At 68.0% G+C, this 18,496-nt stretch overlaps 3 protein-coding genes across 6 annotated transcripts in view; 1 reads left to right on the forward strand and 2 right to left on the reverse strand.

Annotated features, from left to right (window-relative positions):
• ANKRD52 (ankyrin repeat domain 52) overlaps positions 1-6,361 on the reverse strand; it is a 28,181-nt gene extending 21,820 nt beyond the window's left edge. For 3 of the 4 annotated variants that reach the window (XR_008819001.1, XM_056321935.1, XM_056321937.1), the window contains exons 1-3: positions 6,164-6,361; positions 2,523-2,606; positions 8-86 (exon numbers count right to left, since the gene is read on the reverse strand). Coding sequence is in view for 2 of the 4 variants with exons in the window: in XM_056321935.1 (XP_056177910.1) it covers positions 8-86; positions 2,523-2,606; positions 6,164-6,343 (343 nt within the window). In the remaining 2 variants the exon portion in view is untranslated. Of the gene's footprint in view, positions 1-7; positions 87-2,522; positions 2,607-6,163 lie in introns of those variants that run through there. The other variant, XM_056321936.1, reaches the window with a different exon arrangement.
• A 1,468-nt stretch (positions 6,362-7,829) lies between these two features.
• On the forward strand, positions 7,830-12,287 carry COQ10A (coenzyme Q10A; the record flags this gene model as incomplete). Its single annotated transcript, XM_056322586.1, has 5 exons — positions 7,830-7,980; positions 10,038-10,182; positions 10,262-10,454; positions 10,535-10,636; positions 10,752-12,287. Coding segments are annotated over 5 exons (759 nt in total), but the record flags the coding sequence as incomplete, so codon positions are not given.
• On the reverse strand, positions 12,256-18,175 carry CS (citrate synthase). Its single transcript, XM_056322035.1, is given in 12 exon segments — positions 12,256-13,149; positions 13,269-13,478; positions 13,568-13,669; positions 13,759-13,888; positions 14,143-14,342; positions 14,499-14,687; positions 14,773-14,904; positions 14,988-15,053; positions 15,139-15,246; positions 15,349-15,362; positions 15,365-15,398; positions 17,732-18,175. Coding segments are annotated over 12 exon segments (1,785 nt in total). The 5' UTR covers positions 18,161-18,175; the 3' UTR covers positions 12,256-12,978.
• Positions 18,176-18,496: the final 321 nt, after the last annotated feature.

The following is an 18,496-nucleotide window of genomic DNA, read 5'->3' on the forward strand; positions in this document are numbered from 1 at the left end:
CCCTTACCTGACAGTATTAGGAGCTCGAGGATTGCAACATCTCCTATGTAGGCAGCAGCATGCAGCGGCGTTCGTCTTTCTTGGTCCTAAGCAGGGATGTAAGAAACAAAAAGTGTCCGTGAGCTTCGAGGGCAGGCGGAATCCCTCCTCCGCTCCAGTCTGCCCCAACACCTCCTGTAAGCACGTCAGGCACCTCGGGATGTAGGACAAGGGGAAAACCGCTTAAACCCAGCACCATCCTGGGGCGCTGCAGGGGAGCGCAGCCCTTTGGGAGCTCCGTGGGTGCTGGGGTGCACCGGGGGGCCAGAGCAGAGAGTACCGGGGCCATGAGACAGGGATGCTGTGAGAGCTCCAGCCGCTCGTTCCACCCCTGCACTGACTCCCCAGAGATCAACGCGACCTGGCTCCGGTGCTCCTGGACTTAATGAGCGTCTACAAAGCATTCTGCCACCGGAGAAGAAAGCCTGGCTGTGCTCTGACAGCGCACAGGCTGTCCCGTTCCACACACTTTTATCCTTTCGGCCAACAATAAAAACCACTCAGAATTACAGACAGCTCCGAAACCAGACTCAGACCTGCCAGCTGCCGAAGGCCAGGAAGGTGCAGAAGCCCCTCTCTGATCTTAGATTGGATTAGCCAAAGAAAAAATACCTTTCACTTCTGTTTACTCAGGGCTGGGCCCTGGGTAACCTCTGCTTCAGGCGTTTGGTTCAGGCCCTCCTTGGGGAACATGCCACGTACTAAAGCCAGGAAGCAAACATGTAGAAAGCCAGACGAGCTGTGCTCGTTTCAAGCCCCAGATTTTGTGTTTTGGGGGAGGGGGGGGAATGTAATTGCTTTTCATTAAGTTAAAAACTGTTTGGAAAATGGTGGTGGTTTCATTTTTTTTTGGTAACAACTTGTGCTGGCACAACCAGGCGGGAGGATGTGAAAGTGAAACCCAGCTGGCAGGTCACTGAACAAGCAACAACATTTCTAAACCTGCACACAAAAAGGAAATTAAGTGTTAACAATTGTGGTTTTATTCCTTCAGCAGCTGTGCGAGAGCTCAGCAAAACAATCCCAACCCTCTCTCCCGACAAGAGAGGACGAAGAGGTGCCGGGTCCCCAACTGAACCAGTCATGGAAAAAAAAAATTCCCACGCGCTCTCTGTGTAATAAGCTAAGATACGATCGAATCATTAGTCCTCCTGGCACACGGGCACCAGCACAGGGACGCCCTCACCTTCCCGGGATGCTGGCCAGCGTCCACCGTGCCTGCCCTTGACCTCAGGGTTTAAAACCATGAGGATCGGGGTGCACAGTGGCCCCAGCTCGGCAGGTTGGGTCAGGCGAGCTCCCTGACCAAGCGCTCAGCGAAACACACAGGAGCATGCCAAAAAGCCGGCAGCTGCCTGCAGCACAGCTGGGAGCAGCACGGAGCAGAGGCCCCGGTTCACGCCACAGCTCAGAGACGCTGAACCAGAACAGGCTGCTCTTGCCTAGGGCTCAGAACTTAGCCCAGCTTTTGGGCTGAGAGCACAGAAACTGTTGACCCGGCACCAGTCCAACTGTGCCACCATGTCAGGCAGACCTGGGCTGGTGCAGGCAGCGCCGACCAACGCGCCAGCCTGCGTCGCAGCAGGCTGTGTTTCTTATCTGCACATCTGCCGCTGATGTGTTAGCGGGAAGCTCATAAGGCAGATCAAGGGAAGGCACGCTGACAAGGCAGATGGGAACGCTCACGGGCAGGTTTCACCCCTTCCCTTGCCGGAGCCTGGTCCCCACGCTCCACAATGAGGACAGACCACGCTCGTCACCACCAGACTGGGGCTACCGAGGGCTGCTCCCCCAGGAGCCAGCCTGGCCGCTCGTGGGACCCAGAGGGATGTGTCCGAATGGCAGCTGCCTCTCCCGGCCTCCCCGCCCGCTCTGGAAGAAGCATCAAACCCACCCTTTGCCGTCAGGCTGAAGATGAGCGCAGTGGAAACCCCTCCTAACACTTGTGAGGTGAACTCAGCTTTGCTGAGCAGCTCAAATCCTCCTTCACCTCTGGGGAACAACTTTATCTCAAGCCAGACCTGCTGCGTTCACACCAAACTATTTTGGGTTGCCATCCCAAAGGAGAAAAAGGTAAACTGGCAAGGCAGCTAAGCTAAGCCTCTGTGAAAAGTCCTCCCACACACCCCCACAGCCTCTCAGTGATGCTCTGCACAGCCCAGAGCTTCAGGAGGCTCTCACCGTCTCCTGGGGAGGGGTGGGAGTCCTGGTCTTCTACGTGCCCCATTTTACAGATGGCAAGATTGAGGCAACAGGACAAAGCTGAGCAGCAAATGGCAGCTGCGCCAGGAGCAGAATCCAGCAATCTTTTGTTTCAAAACTCTACTTCTGACCATCCTCGCCAAAAAGACCCTCACACACATCTCACCTGCTTGAGCCTCTGCCCTCCCCTCTTCCCCGCTGCTAAAGAACCGCACTGCAGGCAAGGGAACGGGGAGAGGTGGGTGAAGGAAGGGGAGCAAGCACGGCCGGGCAGCACTCACCAATACATTAATGTTCTCCTTCTGATTCAGCAACGACCGCACCTCCTCTATATCGCGGTTGAAGATGGCTTGGACCAGAGGAGGCTACAAAGGAAAAGAAGCAAGTCATGAAGGTGGCACCACATGGAGGACAAGAGAGGGAGGAGAACCAGCAGCGCTACCGCGTGTCAGAGACTTTACACCAGCCTGATTCAGCCAGGACCTTGCTCCACAAACAAGCCCCCTGCGCCTGCTGCTGCCAGAGCCCGGCCCACCGGCAGCTTCCTCACGGTTGTGGCTCAGCCAGCACCAGGGAGTAATTTTCAAGCCAGCAAAGGTACTTTTCTCAGTTGTTTGTTGGTGAACAGGCCAAGGAATCACTGGAAAAGCCTCCCCACTTCCTGAATCCAGGGAGCAGCGCTGACCACGGCCCCGGCAGCCCACCTGCAGATCCCCCAGCAGCGTGCCCATGGCACAGCTCAGCTCCCCACGTGCAGCACCCCAGCACGGGAAGCCAGGTCCGGCTCCTGCTATCCAAAGCTTTATCCACAGCCAGGAAATCCTCCCTCCGAGCTGGCTAAAGTCTCCTGGTCTGAGACAGGTCTTTGCAGTGAATCAGGTTTCCCAAGGCACAACTAAGCAACGCCTCATGCTCTCCTGCAGAAGGCTGTGTCCCTACTGCTGCTCTCCTGTCTTCTGAGAAACACCTACGATGCTACGCTGGCTCCAATGCCAGGTGAAGCCCCGCCGGGCAAAGCCCAGCCCACAGCTCCTCCTGCCTGCTGCCCACATCTCAGAGAAGTCACCTAGCAGACCTTGGCACGCTCCAGGAGCCCCAGCCCAGCTCACGGAGCCAGCCGGCACCGTGGGCTGTGGAACCACCAGGGCCTCCCGTGGGGCAGGGGCAGCACGCAGGTCCCCACGCCGAGGCGCACAGCAGAACAGGTCGGTGGGTGAGATGCTGCCCGACCTCCACCCAAGAACCCCGCACCCCACTCCTTGTTTCACAGGCCTAAACCCGTCATTTTTGTGCAGCAGGTCCTTTGGGGCAGAGGCTGCGATGCTCTAGGTCTGCTCCGTTCTTGGCACCCCACAATCGCTGCCGAATTCTCTGCTCCGGCTGCTCGAGCCTCCGCTGCTTTTCACGTGGCAAGTCCAGGGTGCTGCGACCCCAAGCGAGCCGCGGCAGCCCCAGCACAACCCCTCAAGCTCTGCCCACACACCGAAGAGTAGATCGAACGGTCAAAAAGCAGCGAGCCCCACTTATCTTGACCTCTCAGAAGAGCAACGGAGCTTCGTTTACAAGGCAATCCCTCCTCGTCCCTGCTGCCCAGCCACGCTCACGCTCATCTGCTCACCCTACCATCAAAGTAAGAGCAGTTAAACGCGGGGAACACATCCCAGGTCAGAGGGAACTCGTGAGTCATTCCCCTGGAATGCAGCAGACTCAGCATCACTCGTTAGACATTAAAAAAAATAAAGGTTGTTTTTTTTAAAAAAAAAAAAAAGAAAAGGGGAAAAGAATCACAGACAGTAATTATGCCCTGAGCTGTCTTCGGTGGCGCGCGGTTTGCAGCAGTGCTGGGTCTGACACACCCACCCACCATTCACAGGGAAAGCTAAATGTTTTGGTTCCAAAAAAAAAAAAAAAAAAAAAAAAAAAAGTTCTATTTAAATCACAGATCAATCCCTCATCCTCACCCCTCCCCTCCTTCATCCACCCTGCCAGCCTTCAAACACTCGCTCTATTAACGATACCGCAGGAGCCGGCATAAATACTTGGTTCCGAGGGGCCGGCAGCCCCGATCTCGGAAATCCAGGGGGATCAAGGGGGTTTATGGAAAAGGCGCAGGGCAGAGCGGACCCCTCAGCCAAGGCGATGCCGGGGGTCGCTGCCCCAGCGCTGGGGTACGGACATGGAGCCCGAGCAAGCAGGGCCACAGGCGGCGGCCAGGCCGTGGGAGCAGCTCCCGGCTGGGGGAGGGCGACAGGGATGCTCAGGGATTGGGGTCCCCAGAGAGACACCCCCACCCCCCAAATGGGTGGGCTGGGAGCTGGGCGAGGGCTACAGGCTGGTGGCACCGGGGTGGTGGGAGCTGCCTTGAAACCTGGTGGTGTGGGAGACACCCTGCACTTCGGGGGTGTCCCCAAAGCCCTGAGGGGACACACTGCAGCCCAGGAGGGTCCCCAAAGCCCTGAGGGGACACCCTGCACCCCAGGAGGGTCCCTAAAGCCCCGTGGGGGCACCCTGTGCCATGGGAGGGTCCCCAAAGCCCTGAGGGGACACCCTGCACCCCAGGAGGGTCCCCAAAGCCCCGTGGGGGCACCCTGTGCCATGGGAGGGTCCCCAAAGCCCTGAGGGGGCACCCTGCACCCCAGGAGGGTACCCAAAGCCCCGTGGGGGCACCCTGTGCCATGGGAGGGTCCCCAAAGCCCTGAGGGGACACCCTGCACCCCAGGAGGGTTCCCAAAGCCCCGTGGGGGCAACCCTGTGCCCTGGGAGGGGTCCCTGCTCACCGTGGGTGTCCCCAAAGCCCTGAGGTGACACCCTGCACCCCAGGAGGGTCCCTAAAGCAGTGTGGGGGCACCCTGTGCCATGGGAGGGTCCCCAAAGCCCTGAGGGGACACCCTGCACCCCAGGAGGGTCCCCAAAGCCCCGTGGGGGTAACCCTGCACCGCGGGAGGGGTCCCTGCTCACCATGGGTGTCCCCAAAGCCCTGAGAGGACATCCTGTGCCCTAGGAGGGTCCCCAAAGCCCCATGGGGATACCCTGCACCTCGGGGAGGTCCCCAAAGCCCCATGGGTGTCCCCAAAGCCCTGAGGGAACACCCTGCACCCCAGGGGGGTCCCCAAAGCCGTGTGGGGGCACCCTGCACCCCGAGGGGACACCCTGCACCCCGTGGGGGTCCCCAAAGCCCCGTGGGTGCACCCTGTGCCCCGGGGGGTCACCCTGCACCCCGTGGGGGTCCCCAAAGCCCCGTGGGACACCACGGGGGCAGCAGCAGGAGATGCAGCGACCCCAGGGAGGGCTGGGGTCCTGTCCTGGGGGTCCCACCCCTGCCAGGGCAGGGGGTCCTGGGGCCGGGATTCCCTCTCAGGGGTCTGCACTCCCTGGGGCTGGGGGTCTTCCCCTCCTTGGCCCAGGGGTCCCGACACCGGGGTCCTGCCCTTTGGGGTCCTCCCTTTACCAGTCTGGGGGTCCCGTCCTTACCGGCCCGGGGGTCCCAAACAGGGGGTCCTCCCTTCACCGGCCGGGGGGTCCCGACCCCGGGGTCCTGCCCTTACCCACCCGGGGGCCTCGAACCGTGTCCCCCGCACCCGGGTGCCCCCTCACCGGCGCGGGGGTCCCGCCCCCGCTGGGCCGGCTGCCCAGCCCGGGTCCCGGCGGCGCGGGCGGAGCGGAGCGCGGCGGGCGGCGAGCCCCGCTCCGGGCCGGGGCTGCGGTGGGGCGGCGCGGGGGCCCGGCGGGGCCGAGCGGCAGGTGGGAGCGGGCAGGGCGGCCCCGCACCGCGGCGGGCCGGGGGCCGCGGCCTGGGGCGGCGGCCGGGCCGGGGCCAGGGCCGGGCCCGGCGGCGGCACGCACTAGGCCGCGCATCCCCGGGCTGGCGTGGCGCTGCGGCCGGGCGCGGCGCGGGGGCGGCGGGCGGGCGCGGCGGCGGTACCTGGTCCGTGATGCTGAGAATCCCCATCTCGGGGCCGCCCTCAGCGCCCAGCTCCCGGCATCGGGCTCCGGCCGCGGCGGCTCCGCTCGGGCGGCTGGCGGGGCGGGGAGCGACTGGGCCCGCCCACCGCCCGGGGAGCGGCCGCCACCGCCGGGCCGCAGCGCCGCCGCCGGCCGCCATCGCCGGGGCCCGCGGAGCCGCGGGGGGGTCGGGCCGCCGAGACCCTCTGCGAGGGGGCGGCCCTGGGCCCCTCGTTCTCAGGGAGGGCATTTGGGGCCCCGCGAGACCCCCCAGCTCGGGGGGTGTCCCCCCTGCTGGGCCGGGACCCCGCGAGCAGCATCTTCCCCGTGGCCACGGCTGCTTCCCCGGGCCAACACCCGGCTGTGGCCTCCACACCAGGCGGGAGGGAGGCTGGGGCAGTGGGCAAGCCCCCTATGACCGCAATGTGTCTTGGGGGCAAGCCACCGCCGAGGGGGGCCTGGCAGGGGCCATGCCCACCCCTCTGCCCTGGTGTGGGGGTCTGGCTGGCTGGAGCCATCCCCTTGGGGGGCTACAGCTGGTACCAGGGCATCGATTGCACCGACGTGTGCTGGCATCACCCTGTCACCCCTTCCCTCCGCCACACCGGTCGCTGTGGGCTGGCAGGGCGGCTCAGTGCCGCAGCAGGAGCTCCGCCGGGCTGTGCTGGGGTGGGGGGCATCTCTGCCCACCTGCAGCCCCCCTGCCCGTACAGCCAGCAGCGCTGCCTGTGTCCCTGCTGCCCCATCCACACCTGCCCTCACAAGCACCCGGGATGCAGTAAAACACTTCCCGCTCACCAGGCTGGGCAGTTTAGAGGAGTGGGCTGTCACTTCAGCTGTTCCCCACTTGCTTATGGCCCCACGGTCCCTCCCAGCCCCCTGCCACCAGCAGGCAGGCACGGAGCATTGCCCAGCTATCCCGCATCCATCCCTGGCTTGGAAATAGCGTTAAATCAAGGAACCTGTGGTGCCTCCTGCCATGCTGGGCTGTGGGGCCCTGTGGAGATGGGAGCTCCTGGTTTATCACCTCCTCCCTCTGCCCGGAGAGGGGTGGGTGATGGGGCACAGCACCCAGGGTCCCCATCCCTCAAAATACTGACCGGGGACCATGTGGGCAGGCATGGCAGCACCACCCTGGCCCAGCCGAGCCATGTTCCGAGCAGGAGGCGCTGGGGATGGTGCTGCCGGGGCTATTTTTATCATGTGTTTAGACCTGTCGTTGGCCGACTGTTACCTAACTGGGAACCCAAGGTGACATGAGGGAGCCCGCGAGCAGCTGCTGACATTTCTGCCTGGGAGAAGGGACCTGTGGCACCGGGTGCTGCTTGGACAGGCCGGTAACCAGCAGGGCCGGCCGGTCGGGCTGCCGGCACAAAGCCGGGTCCCACGCCCGAATCCAGCCCCCCCCAGCCCAGCGGGGGACTCCGAGCCGGCGCTGAGGGCCGCGGGGGGCTCGGTTGGGCAGCGGCCCGGGGAGGCCGCTGGGGCCCGGGGAGGCCGCAGCGCCGCGGAATGGGACTACACTTCCCGTCGTGCCCCGCGCGACGCGGACTACAGCTCCCGTCGTGCCCCGCGCGGGAGGCGCCTCGCCCCGCCCCCGGGCCGTGACGCGGGCGGGCGCCATGGCGACGCGGTGACGTCGCGGGGGGGGTGAGAGGTCACGGCGGCGGCGGCGGCGCCGGTGTGAGGGCAGCGGAGCCGCGTCCCGGCCCCGGTCATGGCGGCCCGGCGGCTCCGCGGCGCCTTCCAGCTCGGAGCGCGGCAGCGGCTGCGGGCCGCGGCGGCCCCGCCCGGCAGGTGAGCGCCGGCGACCTCACGGGGCGGCACCGGGCGCCGACACCGGTACCGGGCAGGGCCGCGGGGCCCGGTCGGCGGCAGCGGGCCGGGGGGCCCGCAGTGGGTAGCGGGGCCGGAGCCCGTGCCCGGAGCACGGCGCGGGGCTGGGCTGGGCGTCATACAAGGCCCGGGGGCTCCGGCAGGGGCCCGGGACAGGGTCGCCGGCGCAGGGCGGGCCCCGAGGGGCGATCGGGGCCGGGGGGACCCGGGCGAGGCTTGGGGGCGGCCCCCGCGGGGCGAGCGGCCCGTGGGCCCGGCCTTGTGCCCTCCAAGGGGCTGCCCGGGGCAGGGGGTCGTGGGGGGACGGGGGGGGACCCAGGACAGGGGGGCCCGTGGCCACGGTGGGTTGTGGCCCCGGCGGCACTGCTGTGCCGGTGGCCACCGGCCCCGGGCTGGAGCTGGGGGACACACAGCCCCGAGGAGCCCCGGGGCTGCGGCCTGACCTTGGGGCAACCCCCGCATGGGGGCCAGGGCCACCCCCCGGGCCGCGAGGGCCGGGCAGGTGCCAGCGCTTCCCTCGTGGGTCAGGAGCGACGTCAGTGTCACGCTTTGGCCAGCCCAGGAGACCTGAGGCCACCCCGCCGTGTCCCCAACCGCGCTGACCTCTGCGCCCGGCCACGCCGCCAGTGCCGCTGGGGCTCTGCCAGCTCGGGGCTGGCACCGGCCGCCTGGGGACAGGGCGGCTCTCGTGAGCGTCGGGCCACCAGCCACACCGCCGGACAGGCCCGCGGTGTGGAAGCAGCTGCAGCATCGTGCCGTGGCGCTGGTTGAGGAGCCAGCTCCACTGAGACCCGCTGCGGCACGTGTACGGCACCAAGCTGCGGTGCGAGCGAGGAGGGGGCCGATGGCCTCGGGGGGGCTGTCAGCGGGGTCCCGGTGCGCTGGGGGACCCCTGGCTCGGTGCAGCCAAGGGCTGTGACCTGGGCTGGCGCCACTCAAACGTACCGACCAGCTCGCTGCGCTGCCTGGCTATTCTGGGAGCTTGGGGGCTGCCAAGCGCCCCGGGTGACTAGTCTTGGCACAGGAACGTCCCCTTCTCCTGGGAGAAGCAGCGGGACCTTTCTCCCTCGGCCACCCGCCCTGGAGGAGAGCTGCTGTGACCTGCGTGCAGGCGCATCTAAAAATACCCGCGCTGTCCCGTGGGCACCAAGTGCTGCCAGTGATGGCTGTCACCGGAGGGATCCTGGTGGGGCCAGCCCTAGCCCAGAGCCCCACTGGCCCTGGTGTGGTCAGGGCTACAGCCACCATCGTTATCTTCCCGCTTCTTGGTGAGGACTGGCTGCCGGGGCTTGGCCTGGTGCAATTAAGCCATTATGAGGGAGCTGATAATAATTGAGGAGCTGATGGCCACGGCATGGCAGGACCCCGCTGCCATCGCCGCAGCTCCAGGGCTGGGTGACACGCCACCCAGGACCCTACTGTGCCTTTGGGGCTTGGCTTCTCCTCGAGGAGGTGGCCACCATTGTCCCTTCCCACCGGCAGCAAGGGCACCGTCTGCGCCACACCTGAGGAATGAGATGGGGCTGGGGCAGGACACGGAGGAGGGAGAAGGTCCCTGGGCTGAGCAGGGCTCTGTGCTGCCACCGGAGCCCAGTGCGGGGCTGGGGAGCGGCAGCGGGGGGTAACGGGCAGTTGTCCCCGCACTGCTGGTCTGGATTAGGTGTCCCTGAGGTCAGGTTTCCCCGGCCTTCCTCCTCTTGCGCAACAACAGCCTTGGCAGCAGCCCTGGGACAAGCACTCGGACTTCCCCGGCCTCTTCCCACCGGCCCAGGCGGGAGGGCTGGGAGTGGCGGTGGGCGCCTGCTTCGGCCCTGATCCCCCCTCGCGCCCCCGGGGGCCGAGTCCCATCCCGGGAGGCACGTGGGCAGGTCTGGAAGGGGCCCAACATCGTGGCCGTCCTGGGCAGGGGGGTTGCCCCACTTGGCCCAGAGGCTCGCTGGCAGCTCCGCTGCCCGGCACGGTCCCAGTTCCTCCGCTAACGGTCCCGGTTCCTCCGCTAACGCCCATCTCCTGCGCAGGCACACGGCCCTGTGCGGCCTCCGGCTCAGCCGGCTTGGCCGGCCAGCGAGCAGCACTGAGTGGGGGGCCCCGGGCCCAACCCAGCCGGTCCTTCCTCAACCTCACCAACAAGCGGAAGGAATACTCGGAGCGGCGCATCATCGGGTAGGTGTGGCGGCTTCCCCGTCCAGCCGGGCGGCGAGGGCCCCCACAGCCCCGGCTGCAGCGTCCGCTCTGCCCCCAGGTACTCCATGCAGGAGATGTACGATGTGGTCGCCAACGTGGAGGACTACAAGAACTTCGTGCCTTGGTGCAAGAAGTCAGTGGTGGTCTCCAAGCGCACGGGTCATGTCAAGGCGCAGCTGGAGGTGGGCTTCCCGCCCGTGGTGGAGCGCTACACCTCTATCGTCACCCTTGTCCGCCCCCACCTCGTCAAGGTGAGTGTGGCTCCGGCGCGGTGGGAAACCATCCTGGCCAGCTCCTCAGGCCCCCCTGACCGGCTGCTCCCCCTCCCCAGGCTGTCTGCACGGATGGGCGCCTCTTCAACCACCTGGAGACGAACTGGCGCTTCAGCCCCGGCATCCCCGGCTATCCCCGCACCAGCACCGTGGATTTCTCGGTAAGACCCAGCTCCGGGCGGGTGCGAAGCGCCTGGGGAGGATGGGGGAGACGGCCCCTGCTGCGGAGACCTGCCCACGCGCTGCCATCCTCAGGCCAGCCGCTCTCCTCCCCAGATCTCCTTTGAGTTTCGCTCCCTGCTGCACTCCCAGCTGGCCACCGTCTTCTTCGACGAGGTGGTCAAGCAGATGGTGGCAGCCTTCGAGCGCCGGGCAGCCAAGAACTTCGGTCCCGAGACCCGCATCCCCCGGGAGCTCATGTTCCACGAGGTCCACCAGACGTGAGGGCAGCCCGGCCACCGCAGACTGTGCCAGGGCCACGGGGCTTCCCACCCTGCGCCCACCCTCCTGAGTATTTATTTGAGTGCATCTCTGCTGCCGTTGCCTCAACTTCCCTCCCGGCCCTAGGGGCGAGAAGCAATGCTCCTGTGAGCGCGGGGGCTGCCGTGAGCCCCCAGCCCCACCACGACGCTGCGGGAGCTGCGTCCCAGCGCTGGACTCCCTGGTTTTGTAGCTGATACTGGTTTTAAGTTTCATTTTAGTTCTTGGGAGCTCTTTTTTTCTTTTTTTTTTTTTCCTCTCCCCCGTTCTGTTCCTTTTAATTCCTCGGCAAGGCCAGAGGGTCCCGGTGGCGGGGCAGCTCCTGGGCCAGCCATGCCTGGCCCCGCCGAGGAAGGTGGGTGTTCGCTGGGGGGGGAGCCTGGCCCGATCCTGCCTGGGAACGCAAGAGGGGCAGGCAGTGAGCGGCCAGGGCAGGGGTGGGGGGGGCAGCTGCCAGTGCCCCCTGCTCCCCCAGCTCTTCCAGGAACAAAAGGGAAGGAGAAGGGCGTAGGGGCAGCAGCCGCTGACCCCTTGCCCAGACACTGGAGCTGAGGGACCCCCGGCAGCGCCCGCTCTGCCGCCAGACCCGACGTCGCACAGTTTGCACAAGTCACACGCACAGGGTGGGGATGGGGCAGCTTGTGCTGCCCCCCCCTCCCCGCCACCCCCCAGCCCCTTGCAGACCCACTGCAGGCCAAGGCGCCGGCGCCGCAGGGACCAGGACGGCCCCGGCCCACAGCCCCCCCGCCACCCCCCAGCGTTCTGGTTCCAGCTTGCCTTTCCCTGCCTTTGGTGGGGGGACGTAGAGGCCTCTGGCTCCCCCAGCCCAAAAAGCCACCTGTGGGGGGGGCAGGGGCTCCCTGGGCTGCCAGTCCCCCCACCCCAGGGTCCCCCCGCACCGTTCCATCACCATTGCCAAGGGCACCCTGGCCTTGCTGCCCGAGGAAAGGGCTTTTACGGGCCAATAAAGAGCATTTTCCAAGGGTGAGCCGCCTCCTGGTCCTCATTCAGCACCCACGGGAGGGGGGAGCTGGGGTGGGGCTGCACACCGAGACCCCCCCAGACCCCAAACCAGGCTGGCTCCTGTAGAAGCCACTGAGCCTGGTGCGGCCGGGGTCCCGAGGGGCCAAGCACCACCGTGTCAGCCCCGGCAGAGACAAGAGCAGGACCGGGGGCCTCAGGGCAGCCCCCCAGGTGGGGTGGTGGGCACAGTCGCCTGCCCCCCACCCTAAATCCTACCGGAGCAAAGCTGAGCCCGGGGGTGAAAGTCCTGCACCTGCTGGGAGGGAGGGAGGGAGGCTCTGGTTTGTTAATAAAAACATTTATTTTGCATTTTGTCGTTGTTTGTACAGAAGTGCCCGATGCCTGCGAGGGGCCGGGGCTGGGCACTGGGGGGGGGGCCCAGCTCCAGCTGCCGGGGGCATCGGACACGGGGGGGTTCACACAAACACGGGGGTGCGGGCTGGGGAGGAGTGTATCAATTCCCTGCTCGGGGTGGGGGGGGGGGGCTGAGACATTCATTCTTCACCTGCTGCCCCGTGGGGGGGGGGAGCCTGGACACGAGTCTGGACTGAACCCCTCTCGGGGTGGGGGGCTGTGGTGGAGGGCGGGGGGATTTGTGCCCCCACAGCCTCACTGGTGGCACCCCACCCCCCCCCCCCAAGCCCAGCAGCGGGGGAGCCGGGGGGCTCCCAGTGTGCGTGGTGCTGCTGGCACGGGGTGGGGGCGCAGGACCACCCCACCCCCCCCTCCCCATTTTGCTGGGAGCAGAGGGAGCTCCGGGGAGGGGACAGCGGGCAGGGAGCAGGGGCGCGGGGCAGGACGCCCCCCCCGGGGCTGCCTCTGCCCTCTCCCAGGGCAGCAGGGAGGGAGAGGAGCGGGGGGGGGGGGGCTCCGCTCGCACCACAGGAGACCCACGGCCGGTGCCCGAGGGGGGTTCAGTGCCGAGTCCGTCCGGGGCCCGGCGCAGCAGCGCAGCGTTCCCTGGGGAGCAGCCAGCCACGGCTCCCTCCCCATCCCTTCTTTACCCAGATTTGTAGCCCACGAGCTGCATGAGGCCCTTTGTGCTCATGGACTTGGGTCTCTCCAGGGGGAAGCCCAGCGCCCGGCTCCAGATCAGCTGCGAGAGGACGCCCAGGGCCCGCGAGACCCCGAAGAGCACCGTGTAGTAGTTCATCTCCTTCATCCCATAGTACTGCAGGGAGGGGGGGGGGGGGGGCGTTAGGGCAGGGCAGCCTGGCAGGAGGGGGCACCCCGGAGCCCTCTGCACCCCCCCCTGGGGAGCGGGGCTGGGACGGGGACCCCCGGGCTCACCTGCAGCAGCACCCCACTGTGGGCGTCCACGTTGGGCCAGGGGTTCTTGGCCTTGCCCTGCTCCAGCAGCACGTTGGGGACGATCTTGTAGAGCTGAGCCACCAGCTTGAACATGGGGTCCTTGGGCAGGTGCTTGAGGGCGAACTCCCGCTGGCAGGTGTAGCGGGGGTCCGTCTTCCGCAGCACCGCGTGCCCATACCCTGGCACCACCTGCGAGAATCAGGGGGGGTCAGAGCCTGCTGCCGGCACGCCCCCTCCCCCCGCCGCAGTCCCCCCCCCCCAGGCAGGGCCAGACTCACCCTGCCGGAGTTAAGCGTGTTCCAGATGAATTCCCGCAGCTTCTCATCCGACACCTCCTGGCCCAGCTCCTTCTGCAGGTTGGTCAGCCAGAGCAGCACCTCCTGCGGGCACGGCAAGCCGAGCAGGGGGTGAGGGCAGTGGCACGCGGACAGGCAGACAGACAGACAGACGGCCGCGCCAAGGTGCCCACCTGGTTGGCGAGGCCGTGCAGGGGCCCAGCCAGCCCATTCATGGCGGCAGCAAAGGCGAGGTACGGGTCGGAGAGGGCACTGCCGACCAGGTGGCTGGTGTGCGCGCTCACGTTTCCCCCCTCGTGGTCACTGCAGGGGCAAGGAGCAGGGCGTCAGGCCTCCCCCACCCCCGCCGAGGGCCCCCACAGCCACGGGGGACACCCCCCGGGGGGCCACGATGTTCCCAGCCCTACCCCAGGGCTGCCCGTGGCCCCACGCCGCGTTCCCGGTGACGCCCCCAGAGCAGCCCGGGCATGTCCCGGGACCCGGTCCCATCCTTGGCCGCGGGGCTGGGAGTGGTGCTGAGCTCCCACCTGCTCCGGCTGCTCCTCCCGGCCCCGTACCTGTGGATGGTGAGGTAGAGCCGCATCAGCTCAATGAACTGGGGGTCGGTGTAGCCCAGCATGTTGGTAAAGTTGTGGGACCAGTCGAGGTTGGGGTCGATGGCCCCGATGCTGCTGCCCTCGCGGTACAAGTTGCGGTAGATCTTTGCGGCAACGCAAGGCAGCTTGGCGATCAGGTCCATGGCGTCCTCGTAGACAAACTGGGACAGACTGGGTAAGACAGCGCGGCTGCTCTCCCCGGGGGGCCACAAGCCTTTGACCCCCCAGACCCAAACCTGCACCCACACCCAGGCTCACGCTCCGAGTTGGGATGGCTGAGCACCCCCCCCGGCACCGCGCCCCTTCCCCCCCAGTACCTCCCAGTATTTGACACGGTGGATGCCCTCAGCGTAGGCACGCGCAAACTTGCTCTCGCTGTTGAGCGCGGTGATGGCGGCGCTCAGCTGGGACATGGGGTGCAGGTTGGTGGGGAAGTTGTCCAGCATGGTCACCACGTGCGAGGGCAGCGCTGCACGCCGGGCCCACTCGCGGGACAGCCAGCTCACCTGCGGGGGGGGCATGGGGGCTGAGCCGCGGGGCAGGGGACCGGCAGCACACCCCCCCACCTCCACCAGAGCCCCGGCGTGTTACCTGCTCCTGGGTGGGCACGTCTCCCGTCACCAGCAGCCAGAAGAGCCCCTCGGGCAGCGGTTCCTCTCCCCCCGCAGCTTTGGGCAGCAGCTTCTGGCACTCGGGGATGCTGTACCCGCGGAAGCGGATGCCCTAAAGAGCCCGGCACAAGCATCAGCTGCCGTGGCATCACCCACGCCGGGCAGGTGCCTGAGCAGGGCAGGATCAGGCCCTACCTCATCGGGATCCAGAACCGAGGTCTCGTATATGAGCCCCTTCATGCCCCTCATCCCGCCGTACACCTGCAGAAGGGCGGGGGAGGCGGTTACCGGCTGTGGCACTGCCGGCAGCCCCGGCGTGGCCTGACCACAGCGTCGCCCCGCTCACCATGTCCACCGTGATCTGCCCGATGGCCGTGCTGCCGTGCTGCTGCCTGAAGCTCTTGATTTTCGCCTGCTCCTTGGGGATCATGCTGGCAAGGACATCTTTCAGGTTCTGGGAAGAGGGGAGGGGGCGGTGAGCCCTGGCACCTGCGGCAGGGCCAAGCACGTGCCCCCACCACCGGAGAGGGGTAACGGCAGCGGGGGCTCCTCTTACCGTGGCGGCGCTGGGGCATGGCGGGCGGCAAAGAGGACACACAGTGCATTCTGTGGAAGAGCAGACACACAGACTCGGTGTTACCTGGGGAGAGCCCCACCGTGCGCCCCAGCGGCCCCATCTTTAGGGAGGGGTACCCATAGAAGCAGTCCCCAGCCCTGGAGCACCCCCAGCCCTGGAGCACCCCCAGCTCCCCCAAAGCGTGGCACAGCTCCTGCGGCTGGAGCTGCCTCGTGACTCCAGGAAGATCCCATCTCACACGAACGCTGCGCTCGGCAGCTGCGGCGGCTTCCCTCGCCCACGCGTGCCAGAGATCAGCGCCAGGCAGGTTCAGCCGGGCTGGGCAGCACAGGGCTGCCGTGCTGCATCACACTCATTCACATCACGCCCAACACCGGCCACGGCCCCACCGCAGAGCCAACGGCCGCGCCGCACAGAGCCAGCGGTGGCCAAGGCGGCTGCGTTTTGCTTCCTGCTCCGCAGAGCGCGGAAGTGGCCGCACGAGCGAGTGGTGCTGCCAGCAGCGCCCTGCCAGGCCGGCACCGCTGCGGTTTTCCTGCCCTGGGGAAGCCGATCTTTGTTCCTTGCCCACGTGTGGCAGCCCACGGGGACTCCGGCCAGTGGGAACACCCTGGTGCGGCCGGGAAGCCCGAGGCTGGCAGCATCCCCTGTCCCTGCCCACTGGCCCTGGCAGCACCCTGGGGACACGGGGCTCGCCTGCGCCCAAACCCACTCAAAGCACCCGAAGGGGCACCACGGGTGGGCAAAGGTGACCATGGGACCCCTACCCAGTGCCGGGGTCACTGCGACACCTCCTGGTGCCAGGGTCACTGCGACACCTGCCCAGTGCCGGGGCCACTGCGGTGCCCGGGGGGGGGCTGTATCCACACCAGCCCCGTGGCCACCCCCTGGTGCGGAGCTGCGGCAGCGCCTGCAGAACATGACTCGCTTTTTCCACTGGCTGCCAGAAGGGACGCGGGGGGGGGGGGGGGGGGGGGGGGGGGGGGGGGAGGGGGGGCGCAGCACCACAGTGAGCCTCGAGCCTGGCCAGCCCAGCACCCCGAGAGCCCCCAGCCCAGCCAAGGGGATCCTGAGACCCCGAGCGTGGCTGGAGCCCACCGCCCGCTCCGGACAACTGTGCCACGTCCCCCCGCAACAGGCGGCAGCGGAGGGGGATGGAAAATGCCGGCAGGAACAATGGAGGCGGCAGCGGGAAGACCAAGGTCAAGGTGGCGGCTGCCACCGTCGGCGGGGGGGTCCCCGCCACCCCCCAGTGTCACCCGCACTGCTCGTCCCGGCTGGGCCGGGCCTGTCACAGAGGCGCCGCTGGCTCAAGGTCACACGTGTTGGCGGTGACACCGGGCGCCGGCTGCCGGGGCTGGGGCTGCCCCAGCCGCTGCGGACCCCCCCCCCGCCCCTCGCCCCGGGTCTGGGGGTGCAGGGGCTCACCGGCAGCACCGGCCATGGCTCGGCGGAGGAGCAGCCACCGCAGCTGAGGCCGTGGGGAGGAAGAGGAAGGTGGCAGCTGGGCAGGGTCGGGGGTAGCCCCGGCTGGGGGGGACGTGGCCCCCCCGGGCGAGCAGGGCCAAGTGGGGCAGCACAACACGCCCGGCCAGGCCCCGACGCCCAAAATAACGCCCGGTCGATAGAGATGCTGCAGCGGCTGTTACGAAACGCCGGGGTCGCGGCCAAGGCAAACGGGGGGGGACGGGACCAGGGCCACCCCAGCCCTGCACCGGTGCTTGGCCCCCGCCCCCCGGTATCCCCACTCCCCCAGCCCCAGGGCTGGATGGGGGTCCCCTCGCTGTGACCCTTTGCCCTCTACGGCACCGGCTGGCTGGGGATGGTCGGGGTGGATGTGGTGTGGGGGTGGCGGGGGACCCTCGCCCCCTCCTTGCCGGTACTGCCAGGTGGGAGCCCCCGGGGCTGGCGTGGCCCCCCCCGGGCCCGGCGCTGCAGCACAGCCCCACAATGGGCGGCGGGGGCCGGGAGCCCCCAGCGAGGGGCTGCGGTGGGGGTGCGACCCCCGGATAGCGGCTGCAGCCAGAGCAGAGCCCCCCTGCCCCAGTCCGCCAAAAGGGCCAGGGGCCCAGCCGGGCCGCCCCCCGGGGTCGGACACAGCAGCGGCGGGGCCGCCCCTCGACCCGCCGCCCGTTCCGGTTGCTGCCGGCGGAGGCGACGCCGGTGCCGGTGCCCACCACGTGCTGCCGCTGCGGGCGCGCGGCCCCGCGCCCCCCGGGCTCCCCCAGCCGTGCGGCCCCTTTAAGGCAGCGCCCCGCCGCGTCGCCACTTTAAGAGCCGCCCCCCCTCCCCCTCCCCCCCTCCCCCCCCCCCGACGCGTCGCCCCTTTAAGGCGCGGCGGGGCCGGGGCGGGCGCCCTCACCTTGGGCCCGCGGAGGCGCGCGGCCGCTCGGCTGCCGGCGGCGAGGAGCGTCATGGCGGCACCGGGGCCGGGACGGAGCAGGGCTGGGAGCGGGAGCGGGCGCGGGGCCGGGCCGGGCGGGAGCGGGGCCGGAGCGAGCGGCGGCGGCGGCGGCGGCGGCCGGGGGTCCTCAGCGCAGCGGGCGGGGCGGGGCGCGGCGCCGAGCTGGTTATTAGCATAGCCCCGCCCTTGCCCGCCCCATCGGGGCCGACTCGCTTCCGATTGGCTGCGCCGTGCGACGCGGGGCGGCCCTAGGCAAATGAGGCAGCGGGGCAGAGGGGGCCAGGCTATAGGTGGCCGCCGCGTTCGCCTGATCGTGGGGTGGGGTGGGGTGAGGCGGGGGGCCACGCCCCCTGACGTGACGTCACCGGCCGCAGTGCGTGACGTCATGCCGCCGCGTCACCCACCCGAGCGGCTTCGGTGCTTTGGTGTCACTCGGCTGTGATGCCGGCCCAGCCCCGTGACATCACCGGCACTCGGCCATGTGCTATGAGGTCACCGGGGTCCCATGACGTCATCTCACACTCAGCCGCTGGGGCCGGAGGTCACCCTGTGGTGGTGACGTCAGGGGGCGGGGTACGGCCGCGGGTGACCGTCCCCGCTGACCCCGGGGCATTGCCCCGGTGGCCCTAGGGTGGTGGTGCCAGGGGCCAGGCACAGCCGTGGTGTGGGGGCTGGGCAGCACCCTTGGGGACAGGACCCCCACGGTGCCCCCGTGGTGGCTGC

The sequence above is a fragment of the Falco biarmicus genome, chromosome 19, assembly GCF_023638135.1.
Source record: "Falco biarmicus isolate bFalBia1 chromosome 19, bFalBia1.pri, whole genome shotgun sequence".
Lineage (NCBI taxonomy): Eukaryota > Metazoa > Chordata > Aves > Falconiformes > Falconidae > Falco > Falco biarmicus.